General features: G+C 40.6%; 1 protein-coding gene across 2 annotated transcripts; it reads right to left on the bottom strand.

The window, feature by feature from the left end:
- Positions 1-295: 295 nt before the first annotated feature.
- On the bottom strand, positions 296-17,400 carry ca5a (carbonic anhydrase 5a). 2 transcript variants are annotated; one of them, XM_088997436.1, is made up of 8 exons: positions 16,898-17,050; positions 13,249-13,273; positions 12,945-13,142; positions 10,470-10,588; positions 8,407-8,502; positions 6,965-7,027; positions 5,735-5,893; positions 296-3,567 (listed from the first exon to the last, which is right to left on the bottom strand). In XM_088997436.1, the coding sequence occupies exons 1-8, from the start codon at positions 16,910-16,912 to the stop codon at positions 3,397-3,399; spliced, it is 846 nt and encodes a 281-aa protein (XP_088853562.1). In that variant the 5' UTR covers positions 16,913-17,050; the 3' UTR covers positions 296-3,396. The 2 variants fall into 2 exon arrangements, with proteins under 2 accessions (XP_088853562.1, XP_088853561.1); XM_088997435.1 differs by lacking the exon at positions 13,249-13,273 and having other exon boundaries at positions 16,898-17,400.
- Positions 17,401-17,673: the final 273 nt, after the last annotated feature.

Raw genomic sequence — 17,673 nt, 5'->3', positions numbered from 1 at the left:
AAAAGATGCAATTTTGCCTAGGTGTGTCTATATTTGTCACCGTTATGCACTGTACACTTAAAACTCCTGAACTAGTTTGTAATCAGAGTACATACACACGCGCGCGTGCACACACACACACACACACTCACACACACACACACACACACACACACACACACACACACACACACACACACACACACACACACACACACACACACACACACACACACACACACACACACACACACACACACACACACACACACACACACACACGCACGCTCATGCACACACAAAATCACAGACTCCGTTTTTATTGCATTAAACACCATTGTATTGCTATGAAATGAATGAATGTCAGTTTCCGCCCATCTCCATCTGAACAATCATGTTTTCATACATTCCTTTGAAATCAAGGGTCTTGAGGAGCAAAGGTCTTCCTGGTCGTACAGTGGGACAATGAACGAGTTTTCCAAAAAGGCATGCTGTGAGACTTTGATGAGTCCCCACCGTCCGGGTTTATTGACTGCACCATAAACAAATAAGAAGTCAGAAGATGTAGTGCATATAGAAAGTGTGCAACATACATGACTTTGGACAATCTATGATCCTCCATCTGAAAAGGTAACTCTTTGAAAGGGGCTCCAGATGATAAAAGGCACTATGAAAACAAGCACAATAACATTTGTAAAAATAATGCATGTAATAATGTCAGATTCATGCATAAATGTTGCTTAAAATGGTGCTTAAAAATAAAATCACACACAATCAGAGATACTCACAATGGCCCAAAGAGACAAAATTACCAGGAAATTGAAATCATCAGTGAATAAATACTGATTGTAAAAAAAGGAAGCTAAATAACAGATACGTATTTTGATAAAATTGGTCTTGATTTTGTATCCATCCTACTGCTTGAAGACAGCTCCAGCACGCCCACAAAGCTCGTGGGTGTACGGGGCTCAGATATTCTTGGCATTCAGATAAGAATCAATCAAGTTTCACGTCATAAAATGATATGATACATGAAGGCTGATAATGTGCAGTCAAATGCATCTGTGAAACATGAGATGAAGGTAGCGTTGTGTTGCAAACCACCAACCAATCACATTGCCACCAAATGTTTTCCATCAATGTGGCCAACAAGCGATGTCAAAACGGACCACCTCCACTTATGACCAGGTCATCTTGGTTAGTGTTGTCTACCCAGCCTGATCATTTCCCTTGCGAGTGTGTATTATGTCTTTTCCACAATAAGTCCACTTGGGCCACAACAAGGAGCAACTGGGGAGATAGCTCAGGGCGAGTGTCCGAGATCATGAGAGGATGACAAGTGCAATGAAGATGAATGAATAGTGGCCATTACTTACGATCACAGTCAGATACACTTGTCATGCGGAATCGGTCGATCGAACGGTTTTGTACACTGTCAAACGTCCGTCCCCACATCTCGATTCCCTTCTGACCTTCATTTTGTCATGTGCCTTGCTGTGTTTTTGTCTACACGCTGTCTCAAAAAGTGTCCCTCTTGGCCGAATGTTGCATAGTAAGATTGACCGTTTAAGGCAAGGGTGTCAAAGTCATTTATTGCCGCCGGCCACGTTGTAGTTATGGTTTCTTCTCGAGGGCCGTTAGGAATTTGGGGAAACCATTAGAATGTTTCATATCCTGCACATATTACATACAGATTGCACAACAAATTAATGAATAACTCGTTTTCAAATCTGAAGTCAAGAATAATGACTGTTATTGTGGTTTACATTCGACAAATTGAAATTTTGGTTCAGCAAGTACCATGGCACTTGACATGCTTGAATTGCTTTCTCCGGCTGAAGAAAATGATGTCACTGGCCAGATTTGCCCCCTGCACCTTGAATTTGACCCCTGTAGTTTAAGGCATAGTTGATGGACATTATTGAGAGTGGGTTGACCTCATTTCAATGAATGCTGCTTCAACTTTGGCAGTTTTGTGAAGAGACACCAGCGAATAATAAAATACAGTAACTATACAAGTCGGCCTTGAGTGGAAGGAAAATCACAATGAATGTAGATGTAAACATAAGCCTCGAAAACAAGAAAATAAGGTCATTTCAAAATCTTCATTTACAATTATCTCACAGTAGTCGGGCAATTTAACTCCTTCTTATCATAAACCGTGGAAGTCTGCTCAACAGATTTTAAGGCACTGGACTCGATCATCTTTTTAACATTAAAAAATATCCACATAAATGTGTAAATATATCTAATTACAGGCTAATTAATGTTGCTTGACAATTTTTGTTGTATCGGGTGGTTGTCAAAGACAGTGTAAAAACACTCAATGAATATAAGATGTACAGTGAGACCTCAACTTACAAACTTTTTGTCTTACAAACGTCAAATTTATGAAAATTAAACCTTATAATAAGCACTATTTTCATAATACACACCCACCACGGCTGGCGGAGTGATCTTCGGCGGAAGCACACGACCGAACAGCACCAGAGGTTAAGTTACCAACAGTCCTTATGGAAGGCGACTCTCCTTCCATAAGCCATCAACGGCCATCAAAAAGGTAAATAAAACTTTATTTTACAGCACAGTTTATTTCTTTAATTACAGTTGTCATGTAATGCGCCTCTCTTTCCAAACAGCAATTCCCTTTGACCTTCGACCTCCAACGCCAGTCCATCAAGCCATAAATGACCATCACAAATGTAAATGAAGTGACTTTATGATACAATGCAGTGTATTTATTTCATTACAATACAATTGCACATTTATTATACATAGAATAAGGTATGTTGTGTGTAGTTTTAAGGCTTATTTAGTTGAAAAGTATATTTTATGGAAACCCGGGAACGGATTATTCCCATTTTAATGGTTTCCTATGGGAAATTTATTTTTGCGATACACACTTTTCGCCTTACACACTCTGTCTGGGAACCAATTAAGTTCGTAAGTTGAGGTCTCACTGTAATGCCTATCAGCGGTGTAAAAAGGTGGGATTTTTCTGTTATACCGACTGTTGCCAGCACACAGTGCTCTTGAGTCTTCAGCTGATGACTGACGGAACCTCTTATACAGTATATAAAATAAAGTGTCAATTTGAAATAAATATAATTTAAAAGTCAAATAAACATATTTGTGTGACTGGAAATCGGTAAAAATACCATTCGTTTGTAAAACCAATAACCACAATATAAATGACATTTGAAAAAAAAATATCTTTAAATGTTCTCACATCCTTACGGTGCCGTTTTTAAATGTGAAAAAAAAAAAGTTTTGTCTGCGAGATATATCGATTGTACTTATATATAAATTATATTATTTATATATTTATATTATTTATATAAATATATATTATTTAGAAAATACACTTGTTTCGGTGCACCGACTGTAACAGGATGCAGAGTAGAGCACTTGGTGGCATCAGTGAGTATGCTGGTCATCTTGGTCAGATTGCGACTCCTTTATGAAGGGAGTGAAGGATGAGCGCACGGTACGACCCCGCAAGGGCTGCTGCACACGGAAATTGTTCACCATGCTCTTCTGGACTTCCTCCTCGGCTGAGGTGAACAGAAGGCTCCGGAAGACAGCCAGCTTGGAGGGCACAAAAGACAGAAATCACATTAATTAATAATAATAATAATAATACATTTTATTTCTAAGCACCTTTTGAAAACTCTCAAGAACACTTTACAGTCATATTCAAGATTTTTTGGGGGGTTGCTGTGATTGGTGGGCAACCAGAAGTTGGAATACCCCACCTCTTGCCCAAAGTCAGGGTTTATGTTTCATCTTATCTTATCCTAAAAATGGCGAGAATTTAAGAAAGTGGAAGACAGTATTCCCTCTTGTATACAAACACATAATAATAATAATAATAATAATAATAATAATAATAATAATAATAATAATATAATACATTTCATTTATAATCGCATTTCAAAACTCTCAAGGACTGTTTACAGTCACAGGATAATACTGTATATGTTAAACTCAATCTCTAGTCTTGTCAGACAGTGATTTAAGTCATAAAGGCATAAGAATCTTGAGCCTTGTGAACTTAAACCAACACTGGAAATTTTAGGTGTCATGTAGAGCCTTATGACTAAAACAACGAATGCTCAAGAATGAAGAAGTGGGATTCGATAAGAGGTGTTAGGCTTCCTCTCACAGGCCAGTCTTGGTACTACCCACGATCAAGACTTAAAGGACAACCGACGTCTCCAGACAAGTTGTGTCCATAATTTGTAAAATGGCTTCAAATGACTTTTACTGAGCGTATTTTACAAAGATTCCACCGCATATAGCTATATTTTACATTTTAAGACTCGCACTGAATATTCCAGAGGTCTTGTTTTTGAGTTGGTGACGAGTCCTCACCCTACGTCACTGAAGGAACGCCCCTCAGCGAGAAAGGACATAGCTTGCATCACCTTAATGCATTTTGCGGTACTTTGTTTGGTCTGAAAACTTTGTGTTGATCCATGTCGATGGCGAAATTAGAAGGAAAACACATAACGCGATGGTGAATCCTTGTGTGTTGCCACCGAGCATCTATTTGATATGACTAAAATTGTAAGGATTTAATCAGCCCATTTCCACGAAGCTTAGTCGCCATCTTCTGCCTCTTTTCGGTGCTACATTTCCCCCCTCATTTACCTCAAAATGACAGGGAATAAATTATTTAATCGATTGCAAACATGTATGCTTTCCTCTTCAGAACTATTTGAATCAGATTCATACCTGGGTGAGTAACAAGAAAGCAGATTCTCCGAATCTGAAGCCATTGTTTTGATTCTCGAGCAAGGCAAGACGTCTTGGCGTGACACCACGAACAAGGGGGCGGGACCTTCTGAAACTGGCCACTTCCGGGTTCAATTTTTTTGCAGTTTCAGCACACTTTAAGTCATTTTTATTGGTGTTTTGCATTTGACTAATAATATCATACTGCGTGTTTTGGGTATTTTAGATGCTATAAAACATTTTTTCTGATGTCAGTTAGGAAACAAAAAAGTGATGTCGGTTGTCCTTTAATCTGTGTGGTGTGCTGTGTTGGTAATCATAAAAACAGCAGTCATTTAGTGCAGTAAACACAATTTTTCCATGACATGCTTGTCTGTGAGTGTACGAGAGTTTGCTTTCACATTTCAAAAATAAATTATGAGAATCATGAAACACTGGACGTGATGTTATTCTGTCCATTTGTGCCAATGGATGGTCCTCACATGAGATTAGCCTTGATGTTGAGAGTGGTGTGGGAGCTGTGCCTCAGGGATGTGAGGTTGTGAATTTGGGAAACATCGTCATCGTCAGTAGTGAGAGATACAGAGAGAGATAGGTAGAGAGAGAGATAGAGAGACATAGATAGAGAGAGACATAGAGAGAGATAGAGAGAAAGATAGAGAGAGAGAGAGAGAGAGAGAGAGAGAGAGAGAGAGAGAGAGAGAGAGAGAGAGAGAGAGAGAGAGAGAGAGAGAGAGAGAGAGAGAGATAGAGAGAGATAGAGATAGAGATAGAGGTAGAGAGATAGAGAGGGTAAAGATAGAGAGGGAGGTAGAGAGATAGAGAGGTAGAGACCTTTACATGTTTAAAGATGCTGATGTATGTATGCTATATATGTTATAAAACATAAATGTTATCTCTTTAAGTTTGTTTTATTTCGCCGCTCGAAAGCAAAATCTCTTTTGTTCCATGCAGAAACAATGGGGAAATAAGCTTTACGAGAGCGATCAGAGTGAGAGGATGATGCTATGACCTCTACCTGATCATGGCTAACTTCTATGGGCTGCTTCATGACGATCCAGGTGACAGACTCTGTCAGAGGAGGCGTTGTAAGAGAGCCGTGATACGTCCAGTAATCCTCAGTGTTGTTTGGCAACAAGCAGCCAGCGTCAAATTTCGTAAACTCAACCACACTTCCCTGCAGACATGTAACACAGCACAGTGATTCGGTGTTAGTATACAAAAAAAATATTGTTACATTCATTATCAACTGTCAGTTTTGATGATGTGTCACTATGTAGTAAACAGGAGGGATGAGAGCAGGTCACTGTCTTAGAAATGATACAACCATCTATGTGACCTACAAATACGTTCACAATGGCATTTAAATTGGGTAGACCCCAGTGGCTGACCGTCAAGGCCTTCTCTACTGGCCTAAAAACATCAGAATCATGGACTGATGTTATTTATATTATGTCCATGAATTCTTATTAAATAAACCAAATTTTCTTTCAACTTGCTTTCATTACTTTTCCCCTGTCGTGCTGCTTCCAGATGTGTGTTTTCGTATTTAAGCATTTAACCAATCACATTTCGCCATAATTTGTTACCAGAGTCAGAAATCCACCTGCATGCCTTCGCAATCAGTTCTGTGGGCCCTGCAGCATTAAATGTGTCGATCAAACTGTTGCTCCAACCAATCAGATTTCGAGTTGGTAGGCCAAAAGGGGTACCAACGCCTTTTTGAAGGCGCTTGTCAACGTCAGAGTTTTCACAAACTATGATTGTTGAAAACTAGTCTGATCACAATCCAGAGCTAGCACACTGTATTGGCAGCGAGCTGCATAAATATATTGTGTTGATTTAATAGCAGTTTTGTCAACCCAAAATGGCTGAAGGAGCAGAAGAATTGGATTTGGCTAGAGATTTACTGTTAAAGTCATTTTCAAGACAGACTTTAAGAAAAAGTTTACATACCTGTAATTAAAAAAGGTCAATCAGTTATTTCCTGGCTAATGGCACCCTTTAGTGGACTCGTAGTAAATCAAATCACACTTTTTTCAGTCTGGATTGATTCAGACGTAGCACTACTGAAGGCCTAGCAATGAAATCCACGGCCCGCCACTGGTAAACCCGCATAGTGTCATGGAACCAATGTAAACTATGAATGACTAGTTTAGCTCTCAAAAGTTCAGACTGATATTATCGGAGTTATTCATTTAGCAAAAGTACACCGCACTCACATCTATGTATGTCATTATGGATTTACCTTGTGTCTGATCGCAGGAAGAGCATCGACCAGTTTCTGCAGGCCATCGTGTCTCTTACCCACCTACATAAGTATAGAGTTGTTTGGATTAGGGATGTTCATGATAAATCAAGGGATTATTTGCAATGGGTCAAATTTTAGTGTAAACTCTTGAACCATTGTGTGTAATTTGAGGTAATAATTTGGCAGAAGGAGAATTCGGTAGCCAGAGCTTATTTAAAGGACAACCGACATCACTTTTTTGTTTTTTAACTGACATCAGAAAAACGTTTGATAGCATCTAAAATACCCAAAACATGCAGTATGATATTTTTAGTTAAATGCAAAACACCAATAAAAATTACTTAAGGTGTCCAAAATCTGAAAAAATTGAGCAACGAATTGGGCATTTTCATAGAGTCCCGCCCCCAGTTGGTGACGTCACGGCAAGACGTCTTGCATTGCTCGAGAATCAAAACAATGGCTTCAGATTCGGAGAATATGCTTTCTTGTTACACATCCAGTTATGAATATGATTCAAATAGTTCTGAAGAGGAAAGCATACATGTTTGCAATCGATTAAAGACTATTCCGTGCCATTTTGAGGCAACATCGGGGGGAAATGTATCACCAAAAAAAAAAAGGCAGAAAATGGCGACCAAGCTCCGTGTGAGGAATTAATCAGCCCGTTTCCACAGGCTGATAAATTCCTTACATGGAGCTTTGTCGCCCTCTTCTGCCTCTTTTTGGTGCAACATGACGTTTTCAGACCAAGCAAGTACAGCAAAATGGATTGACGTGATGGAAGGACTGCTACAATGTGTCCTTTGTCTGTCAGGGGCGTTCCTTTAGTGACGTAGGGTGAGGACTCGTCACCAACTCAAAAACAAGACTTCCGGAATATTCAGCGCGAGTCTTAAAACGTAAAATATATGCTTTATGCGGTGGAATCTTTGTAAAATACGCTCAGTAGAAGTCATTTGAAGCCATTTTACAAATTATGGACACAACTTGTCTGGACACTGTCATCTCAGAACAGTGAGTTGGATCTTACAGTTTGTGCAAACTACAGTAAAGTCTCATTATATCGATATCGGTTATATCGATAGTACCGCTTATTACGATACTATTTCTATGAACGCAAGGAGAAAATTACATGCGCGCAGGGTCGGATATATCGATAGTCCCGGTTATATCGATATTTTTCGGACTCCCGAGAATATCGATATAACGAGACTTTACTGTAGATGCTGAATGTGTTCCCTGACCATTCTGGAACTGTATGCGTGTGTGTGTGTGTGTGTGTGTGTGTGTGTGTGTGTGTGTGTGTGTGTGTGTGTGTGTGTGTGTGTGTGTGTGTGTGTGTGTGTGTGTGTGCGTGTGTGTGTGTGTGTGCGTGTGCTGTGTGTGTGTGTGTGTGTGTGTGTGTGTGTGAAAAAAAACATCAGACCGATCAATGTTACCTTGAGAAAGACTCCTATAACCGCCAGGCCATTGTCCTCCATTACTGCCTCCTCAAACAGACTGTACTTATCTGAGTTCCAGTGGACCAAGTGAAGCTGAGAGCACAAACAGTACACGTCAACCATTAGCTTAAATTCAAGTGCAAGAAGCAAGGAACTGTGAACTGAAACCCCTCTTCGACTGTCCTTTGGGTGCTCTCTGACTAGTTATTGTACAGTACATTCTTTGTGACTAAGGAATTGTAGCCCCTGCAACAAACTATGACACATTGGGTCACATGATTCTTATGAATTATTATAATATCAAGCAGGTTGAATCTGGCCATTTGTATAGTAATTGGCAGGATCATGCCAAAACAACAACTGTATGCACACAGTACAACATGTATTTTGACAAACTTGTTTCCAGTCTTCATTAATATGCAGTGATGTTTATCCCTAATTTCTAATATTATTTCCTAATCATATTTCCATGCAGTATCATGTGGAATTGAGTGTTGGTATGACAACAAATTCATTTATTCTGTAAAAATAGAAGACCACCCTATTAAGGAGTCTGTCATTATAAGTTTGACAAGGTCAGCAAGGTAACACTTGTAGTTCCTAGTCGTGAATAAACTCAATTATAGTTGTCAGAAACTCTCTGATTTGACTAATTAAGCTAATCAAAAATCTACTTCATTGTTAGCATGTGTTAAAATCAGGCACCAAAATATGTTCAATGTATGTAAACATTGAAAGTGTCATGATCTGGTTGACGACCAACGGGGGACGCTGTCGCCCCCGCCTACACCTCACAGGTGCTGGTCGTCCCGATCAGATTGGCGACCAGCGGGTAGCGACGTCAGCCCTGCCTGCAGCCTCGCAGGTGTTGGTCGTTTAATCATTGACATTTAAAAGAACACCCGGCACGACCATCCGGTGCCGATTCATTGTTTGTTTGCTGCTTGGTTGCAGCATGCATCGTGTACGTGTTTGTTTAACCTTGGCGGGCTTTTACTTTTGGTCTTCTTTTGCTACTTTGTATTTTTTCCATTCAGATCATTTTGATGTTTTACATTTTGTTCCTGCTGACTTTATTTTAATACAATTTGTCAAACAACCTCCTGCTCCCTCCTGCCTGCTTTTTGGGATCCGAACCCGCCATCACCACCTCGCATAACGTGACAGAAAGTTACAATGCAAGTGAATTCATTTTATAGATTCATCAACCATGAGCAATCAACATTTGAAATGAGACATGCTCCTAGGGGCTGTGTTCAAAGGTTGTACCTGCTGTACATGTTTTATTGTTTTGTTATTTGAGTTGTAAATCTCAATTTATTTCCCACACTGATAATAAGTGATAAGTTACATCAATCGGACGACTGTACTGCATATACACGGGGGAAAATGCAATTTGGAACTGATATAATTGACTGAAATTTGAGCCTCTTTAAGATTATGTTAATGCAAAGGTATCTGGGTGATGGGAACTGTAACATGAACACATTCTAAAGATTGAACTTGGCAAAGAAAATATAGAGTGTGGAGGTGGAAGACACCCATAACTGCAGAAAATTGCAGCAACCCATGTCCATGTATTGTACCAGCTAAGCAACTAGCAAAGGAGGAAAAATACTTTAAATGTGGATTAATTAAACATACAATTTAATGAGAAACTTTACTTTTTGTCACTCAACATTCGCATTGCGTGACGTCATTGTGACTAGCATGCTACATTAATTGTGAGCGTTGTATACAAGTGTTGGAAAAATAATTGAGTTTTTTTTTTTTTGGGGGGGGGGGTGAATGCTGGGAAACTGATGAAAGCAGTTAAGATCGAACCTGGAAACAAAATATTGAGGTTGTTGAAACAAAACAGTGGGCTGAAGGGAGCTGAGGAATTTCATGCAAGGAGAGATCTAAAACAGGCAGAACGTGGCTGTCAAGGACGCGGAGTTCCCGACGGCTGTTCACAGATAAGCATTAAAATCCGGGATTTTCTCACCAATTCTCATCATTCCAACGCGCAAGCAACGGTTGAATAATTGAAACGGCACAGTATGTACATTGTAGCATACCTCTGCAGGAAATAACCGTCTGTCCACTGTATGCTCTGACCCCCAGGCATTGCTCTCGCCCCAGTGGAAGTGGAACTGGCACAGCCTAAATTTGTCTTGCAAAGGACCCCCTTTCAAAGCTGCGGCAGTCAATGAGAGGACATGGTTTTCATGACTTCACTTTCAGAGACCAATTTAACAATGGCAATAATTTGGGGGAAAAAGACAATACTTTATGATTTCACACATGTTTATTCACTCATGGGGAAACCATTTTACAGAACGTGATGGCGGGTTGTTCATATAGTAACAGAGTCATATAAAATCTCGGATCATTTTGTTGAGAGGCTCCAGTGTACTATAACTCATATCACCGTAATTGCAGCTACTGTAGTAACCCATTGCCATACATCCAATCAGTACTTTGTTCATGGGCACCTCAACAGTAGCCAGCATTGGGAATAGCATTCTCTCCAACAACAAACTGTTCTTGCTTTGGCATAAAATTAGAATTGCTGAAAAGTTAAGATTGCACACGGGTAGATAGCACTACAAAACAACAAGTTGCTGGCACAATAATTTGACTTTGAACTAGCAAAGTCATATATAAATTGATTTCTATATCGGACTGAAGTGAATGAGTTGTAACTTTTTTAAGAGCATATATACAGGCTAATTTGAATTTTAAAATGGTGGCAAAAAGTTTTTACAAAGCCAATAAATTTTGATCATGGTATTATGTAGCGACAAATGGTTATCATGTTGCCAATGACCAAGTCTCGTCAGTCGACTCATCAAAAATTGTTAACCGAGATCCACATTTCAATTTTAACCCTTTCATTGACCCAAAATTCTAAGGCCGGCTCCAAACATGTGACCTAAGTGCCTTTTTTCCCCAAAGGAATTAGCACAAGCAGTCTGGTACAAGCCTTCATTTGTCAACAGTCTGCTTCATTCTGTAACCCAGTCATGATTATTCTTGCCGTTTCAAGGAGGTGTCGGGAACTCCAGTTCCTTGAGAGCCATATCCTGCCCGTTTTAGATCTCTCCTTACTCCAACACAGCGGATTCAATTGATCATGATCTTTTTTTCAGGCCTCTACCAAGCTTGCTGATGAGCTGATCATTTAAATTAGGTATGTAGAAATAGTGAGAGATTTAAAAGAGGCAGGACATGGCTCCCAAGGAACTGAAGTTCGCTACCCCTGCTCGAGATGACTGACACAATAACAGTCATATGACAGTCAGCAGATCCATGTGGTGGTTTGATCTGTGGTTCTTTTATGTACTTTACCAAAAACCGGCTGACAAAGGAGACCTTTTTTTGCATATGATTAAAACTTCTGAGTATGTTCTGAACTCAAGGGAACTGAACTCAATACTCAGGTAAAAATGAGAAAAAGCAAAGTATAGTTCAGTGACAGCAGAGCTGCTGTATTTTGAGAAAACCGATACAATACAATAAACAGTGTTTGAAATAACATCTGCCCGGAGGCCCGGGGCGTACAACTTTTACGTCGGGCGTACAAAACGTTTCAAAACAACTCGGCCCAGGTGGCCGACAACTTCTTCAAGGAAAAAAAAAACAAAAACATTCATATCAAACACAAAAACATTCAAATCAAACGTTTGTTTTATTCAATAAAGCAAAAGCTACAAGCAAACCGCTACAAGCCACGTGGACTCCTCTTTCTAAGCGGCTTTAAAAACTCTCAAGTACACTTTTCAGTCACGGTATAGTCCAAAGTACAAAACAGGCTTCTGATTGGCTGCCGGTGCCAAGGATGCAAATTGCCAAACGAACGTTCATTTGGCAATTTGCATACCACAGCACGGCAGCTAATCAGAAGCCTGTTTCGTGCTTCGGACTATACCGAGACTGAAAAGTGTTCGTTTGGCAATTTGCATACTCTGCACCGGCAGCCAATCAGAAGCCTGTTTCGTGCTTCAGACTATACCATGACTGAAAAGTGTACTTGAGAGTTTTGAAAGCCGCTTAGAAAGGGGAGTCCACGTGGCTTTGAGCAGACAACGCAACGCAAACATTGCATTGTGCACCATGACGACAAACGACCACTGAAGCAAAATCTTCGGCAATGGATATTTACCATAAATTAAGCAAGGGAGCATTTGTGGTAGGTACTTCCCTAATTTAAAAAAATCCTTTATACTTTGCAACAATGTTTTTTTTTCGCGATTAGTCGTCTTATTGTGCTTCAAGTTGTGAAAAGTGGGGCAGGCAACTTTATGGCCGGGCAGGCAACTTTTCAGAGTTGTCTGCCCGGGTGTCCGCTAACTTTTTGCCATGAGTTTCAGACACTGCAATAAATATTGATTTATATAGCACATCAATAACAGCTGAAGCTGTAACAAACCGCTTAACAGGGACAACTATTATATACAGGAAATAAAGTAGTCACAAAAATGGTAGAAAGCCCCGAGGAGTAAAACTAAGAGGAAGTCTTGTAAATAAATATTGAACAGAAGGTCACTTACTAGACTTGTCCGTCGTGTCATCATATTCAACCAAGAATGAGTAACCGTTATTCCAAATTTGCTGGCAAGTTGTTGGGTCATAGTCAGTGATCAAATGTTTCAGCTGGGAATCAAAGACGCTCTTACGGACGACGATATCAATGGGGGACTGGCGGTCACCTCCGGGAACTGCCAGAGGGCCTTTCCACATGGGATGCACTGGATCAGGGAAGGAGTGGTTGGAAAAAAGAAGAGAAAAACACGTCAAAATACACAGTAGTGTAACTGTGTGTCTATGCCAACACGGAACAAAGAACAAACCTACTTTTCACGTTGTATTCGGCTGCTTCCTGCATGGATAAACAGAAGTCCATTTTAAAATGAAAGTATAACTTTTGTCACAGTGTGAAATGACTCTGACGCTTCTAGATAGAATCGCTTCTTAGGCCTCCTGAAAGAACTGAATGCAAAAGCAACCGCAGAGTAATTCTACTTCCTCCTACATTTCTTCCCTAAAGGTAATGACTAAATAAGAGCGGAGTGGGCTGGCTGTACAGAAAGTGACCTGCGGAATGTCCTGGCACGCCCCCAGCTTCCCTCCACAGGGAAGTAATCAGACCGGGACCCCTGGCTGGGTCTGTCCACGGACCTGACTAATTACGCAAAAGTCTGCTTTCACAACCAGCCTTTTTCTGACTGTGTGTTCTCCTCAAAGTCTGAGAACAGAAATGCACTAATACGCTTGAAAGTGTGGCCGAGAAGGAAAGTATGTTGCTGCTTTATGCATATGAGTGCACGTAGCGAGGAAACAATCATTGAACTGTAGCTCACAAGGAGTCAGAAACAACCGCTGATTGTCTTCATCTGCAATCATGCAGCTCAAAGCTTAAGGTTGCAGCTGCGAGCACAGTTGAACAGGTCTGACTGGGAGATGACCTTCATCTTCTTAAGCCTTGAGCGACTCCTCCTGGGAGCACTTGGCTGCCTAATTCTGTTATTCCACCCGTGCAAATGACGTGCTTTCAAAGCTTTTCATACTCAGTCAGCTGCTGTGCGTCCACTTGGAGTCAGTTCCGGTCTACATCACGAGAAAGGGAACCCGAGAAATGCTGAACGCAAAGTGAAACTTGTACAAACTTAAGACAGTGGCAAAACTTGTACAAATTTAAGACGGTGGCAAAATGTCCGTAGAGGTGCGATATACTTCGTCTCTCAAGTCTGAATTTGAGTTGAGGAGTGGTGAGCAAACATCAGAGTAATGACATCTATGGAAACTTTGAACTTAGGAATGAGGAGGTGTGGCTAAGTCTGTTGAACATTCAGATGCATCGTGTCATAGAAATTAACAGACAGACATAAAAGTGATGTAAAATAAGTGCCGGATTGGATCTAGCAGATTGGTCATTTTGTTCTCTTGTGTTTGTTCCCACAGGCCACTGTCATGTGGATGATACTGAGTGAATATAAATAAAAACTGAGCTAATAGAAAAGTAGCAAATCTTCATTCGAACAAAGACCATCGACGCCACGGAAATAAAATGAAAATGAAAGTGAAAATTGGTTCACGTAAATTTAAAGCACATCAGTATACTGTAGTTCATTAATTTGGACATTTTTACTGTACTCAGGTTGTGTAGTATGTATTTGTTTTCTAAGCCTGAAAAAAATAAGTAACAATTAGCAACGACTTTTTGTTACAAAGTCAGAGGATCTGTCTCTACATCTTGCGCACAGTCATGTTGAGATGAAATGAACCTTCTGTATGCTGCATTTGGATTCCATCCAACTTCCAGAAACTTGATATGAAATTACAGTACACTTATGTAATATTTGCTGTGCTGTATAGAAAAGCGATGGCATCCTCTGCTGCCCGAAATGATAATTACAGGAAGCAAGTTTATTGTGCAACTCCTACCAGTAAGCAGCGAGAAGCCAAAGCTGAGATTTAAAAAACAAGAATCTCGTAATGAATTTCACCATTCATTCAATATCCAGGAGAACCAAATTCATTACAGAAGAGAATTACGGTAGAGAGTTTGAATATCCTTGATTTGGATTAATGCATGGTTTAGTTTTGCTTTTTTGATTGTTGCTGTGCCGATGACCATTTTGTTTGTGTTTGGGAGCCGTTTACTGAGCGAGTTGCCTGTTCTGTAGCCACAATGGGACATAAGTCTTCTTGTGCCGGTCCCAAGCCCGGATAAATACAGAGGGTTGTGTCCGGAAGGGCATCCGACGTAAAAGCTTGGCTAAAACAAACATGCGAATCAAACCTCTGAAGATGGAGGACACTGATTCGCTGTGGCGACCCCTTGAAGGGAAAAGCCGAAAGGAAAAGAGGAGGAGGAAGCCCGAGTACCCGCATCAATTTTTTTATGAGACACCATTTAATTTTTTGGTCGAGGAATAGGTTTTGAGTCTTGAGGCTTAAAAGGTGTGTCTGTTTGACATAGTTTCAATCCGTACTGCAGATTGACTCACATGGGCCCAGTCCGTCCCTTGTCGACCAGAACGAATCTGCATTGAGAACCTAATTTGTCACTAACACCCGGACGACTACGTAAAATGACATGCAGCAAAATTATAATAAATAAATACGAAAGAAAAATCACACACACACACACACACACACACACACACACACACACACACACACACACACACACACACACACACACACACACATACACACACACACACACACACAGACTGTGTTGATTGTTGAGATAAAAACAATATGGGGATTGTTGAGATAAAAACAATATGGAGATTTTTTTTCCCTTTGCGTTTGGTGGCATGTTAGGTGAGCAGCACCTGCATGCGACATATCACCAACAAGTAAGTTCTCAATGCAGTTTGGCTCTCTACAACAATTCGGACAGAGGCGTACGCCTTGAAATACTGACGTAAAGGGGCAGGGAGTTGAAGTACCCAGAGAAACCCCATACATGGGGAACATACAAATTCCAAACATGAGGGATGGAACTGAGGTTCAAAGCCCAAACCTTGGAGGACAGCTCCAAGGCTCCAAGGAAGGTGTGTTAGATATTGATGAGTGGAGCATTTTGAGTGAAATATGGTACATATTGTAAGTATAATATCTGACCTCACAGGAAATTACATGACAGCAGTTAAAGCATTGATTGCTTCATTACTCTGCATCATCGGTCCCCAAAAAGATTAAATTATTGTGAACTTTATTAAGATATAAATCAAATTATCCAAGAATACGTGAGGTATAAGAATATCAGCACTAACATGAATTCACAAAATGGCACCTTTCACTTTGGGAGAAGTGAACGCAACCATTATTTGCCTCTGAGTCAGGCTCCTTGAACCAAAGTGTCCATACTGGTTCTGATTGGCACAAGAAAACAAGAAAGACAGGTTCATGGGTGTGGCGAAGAAGTTGCAGTCACTTCTCACAGAGGGATTTGCATGATTCGGACCAGGGTTTAAAACATAGATTGAACATAACTTGCTCCAATGTGTTACTGGTGTGTTTAGAAGGAATCAGAATTGAATGCAATAATAAATATAAATTGTGCTATGCGTCAGTGGCGGTCAAATTTCAGTCAGGTTCTGGCAGAGATACGTCATAGTCTTTTTGAGAAGTGCTTCTCAAAAAGTAAACATACAGTACAAGCATCTTGAATCGTAGACAGATAAGGAGATTAGACACAAAGGCTCATAGTAAGACTTCTCTATGCTACACACGGGGGTCGTGGAGACTATGGAGGGACAGGAAACTAAAACCTGCATGTATTATATCTTCAAATGCAATTGCAACGTGAGTCGAGTCCGAGTTTTACAGCACTCTATCAGCATGTTTAGAATATCAACATTATTGCAGATTGCTAGCTTCACGAGCCAAAATGTCATACAGACACAGCCCCCCCCCCCCCCCCAAAAAAAAAAAAAAAAAAAAAAACACAACGCATCGTGGCGTTTGCAAGAGCAGGTACTGTACTCACTTTGCGACAACACATATCTGCTGGAGCACGCTGTGAGATTACATCCACGGATGGGAGTAAGCCACTGACTGCGCCTGGTGTGTCTCAAGAGCTGTCGGTGAAGCTGAGAAGCCAGAGGTCGAATTGCTGATGATAAAGTCACCATCTTGATGCAGTCCCGCGTTTCCGCTTTCAAAGCAGTCGGCAAACAAAAAAAAAAGCTTCCGCACACAGTGGAATTTTCCTCTGAGCGTATAGCTAACCAATGTATAGTTCAACCAGCCCAAAGTTAGCTGTCAGTTAGACAGACATGAAGCTGCATGCACTGACAGGAAGGTGTCTCCTCTCTTTATCTCTCTATGTCTGTATTTCCTTCTCAATCTCACAACCTCTCTCGGCGTACGCTGCCAAAAACCATATATCACAGAAAAAACGAACAGGTTATATCGCCCAGCAGCGTCAATTCGTTGGAAATTACTAAAAAGATAACCGATAAGTACAAGATGTCCTCTCTCCCCACCCGTCAAAAAAAGTGTTGACTCCAGAGAGAAAGAGGAGGGTCCGCAATGTCAACCAATCAGGGTCAACCACACAGGGGCGGCAGTGTCAACATTGGTGATGACGGTACGATAGGGATTGTACATTACTGCTCTCATACACTTAGGGATTCACTTAATAAGAATGCTTTGTGCTTGTAGAATTTGTTGATTGTTTCATACCTGACCTATTCCCTTGGGGCGCGCTGGTAAGGCCTCGACTGAACCATTCATTTCACAAACGTGTCGTTCATGTTTTGA

The sequence above is a fragment of the Hippocampus bargibanti genome, linkage group LG05 (genome assembly GCF_051943395.1).
Source record: "Hippocampus bargibanti isolate YZ-2025 linkage group LG05, ASM5194339v1, whole genome shotgun sequence".
NCBI classification, from domain to species: domain Eukaryota; kingdom Metazoa; phylum Chordata; class Actinopteri; order Syngnathiformes; family Syngnathidae; genus Hippocampus; species Hippocampus bargibanti.
The sequence above is the reverse complement of the archived record's forward strand: the minus strand, read 5'-3'. Positions and strand labels throughout refer to the sequence as shown.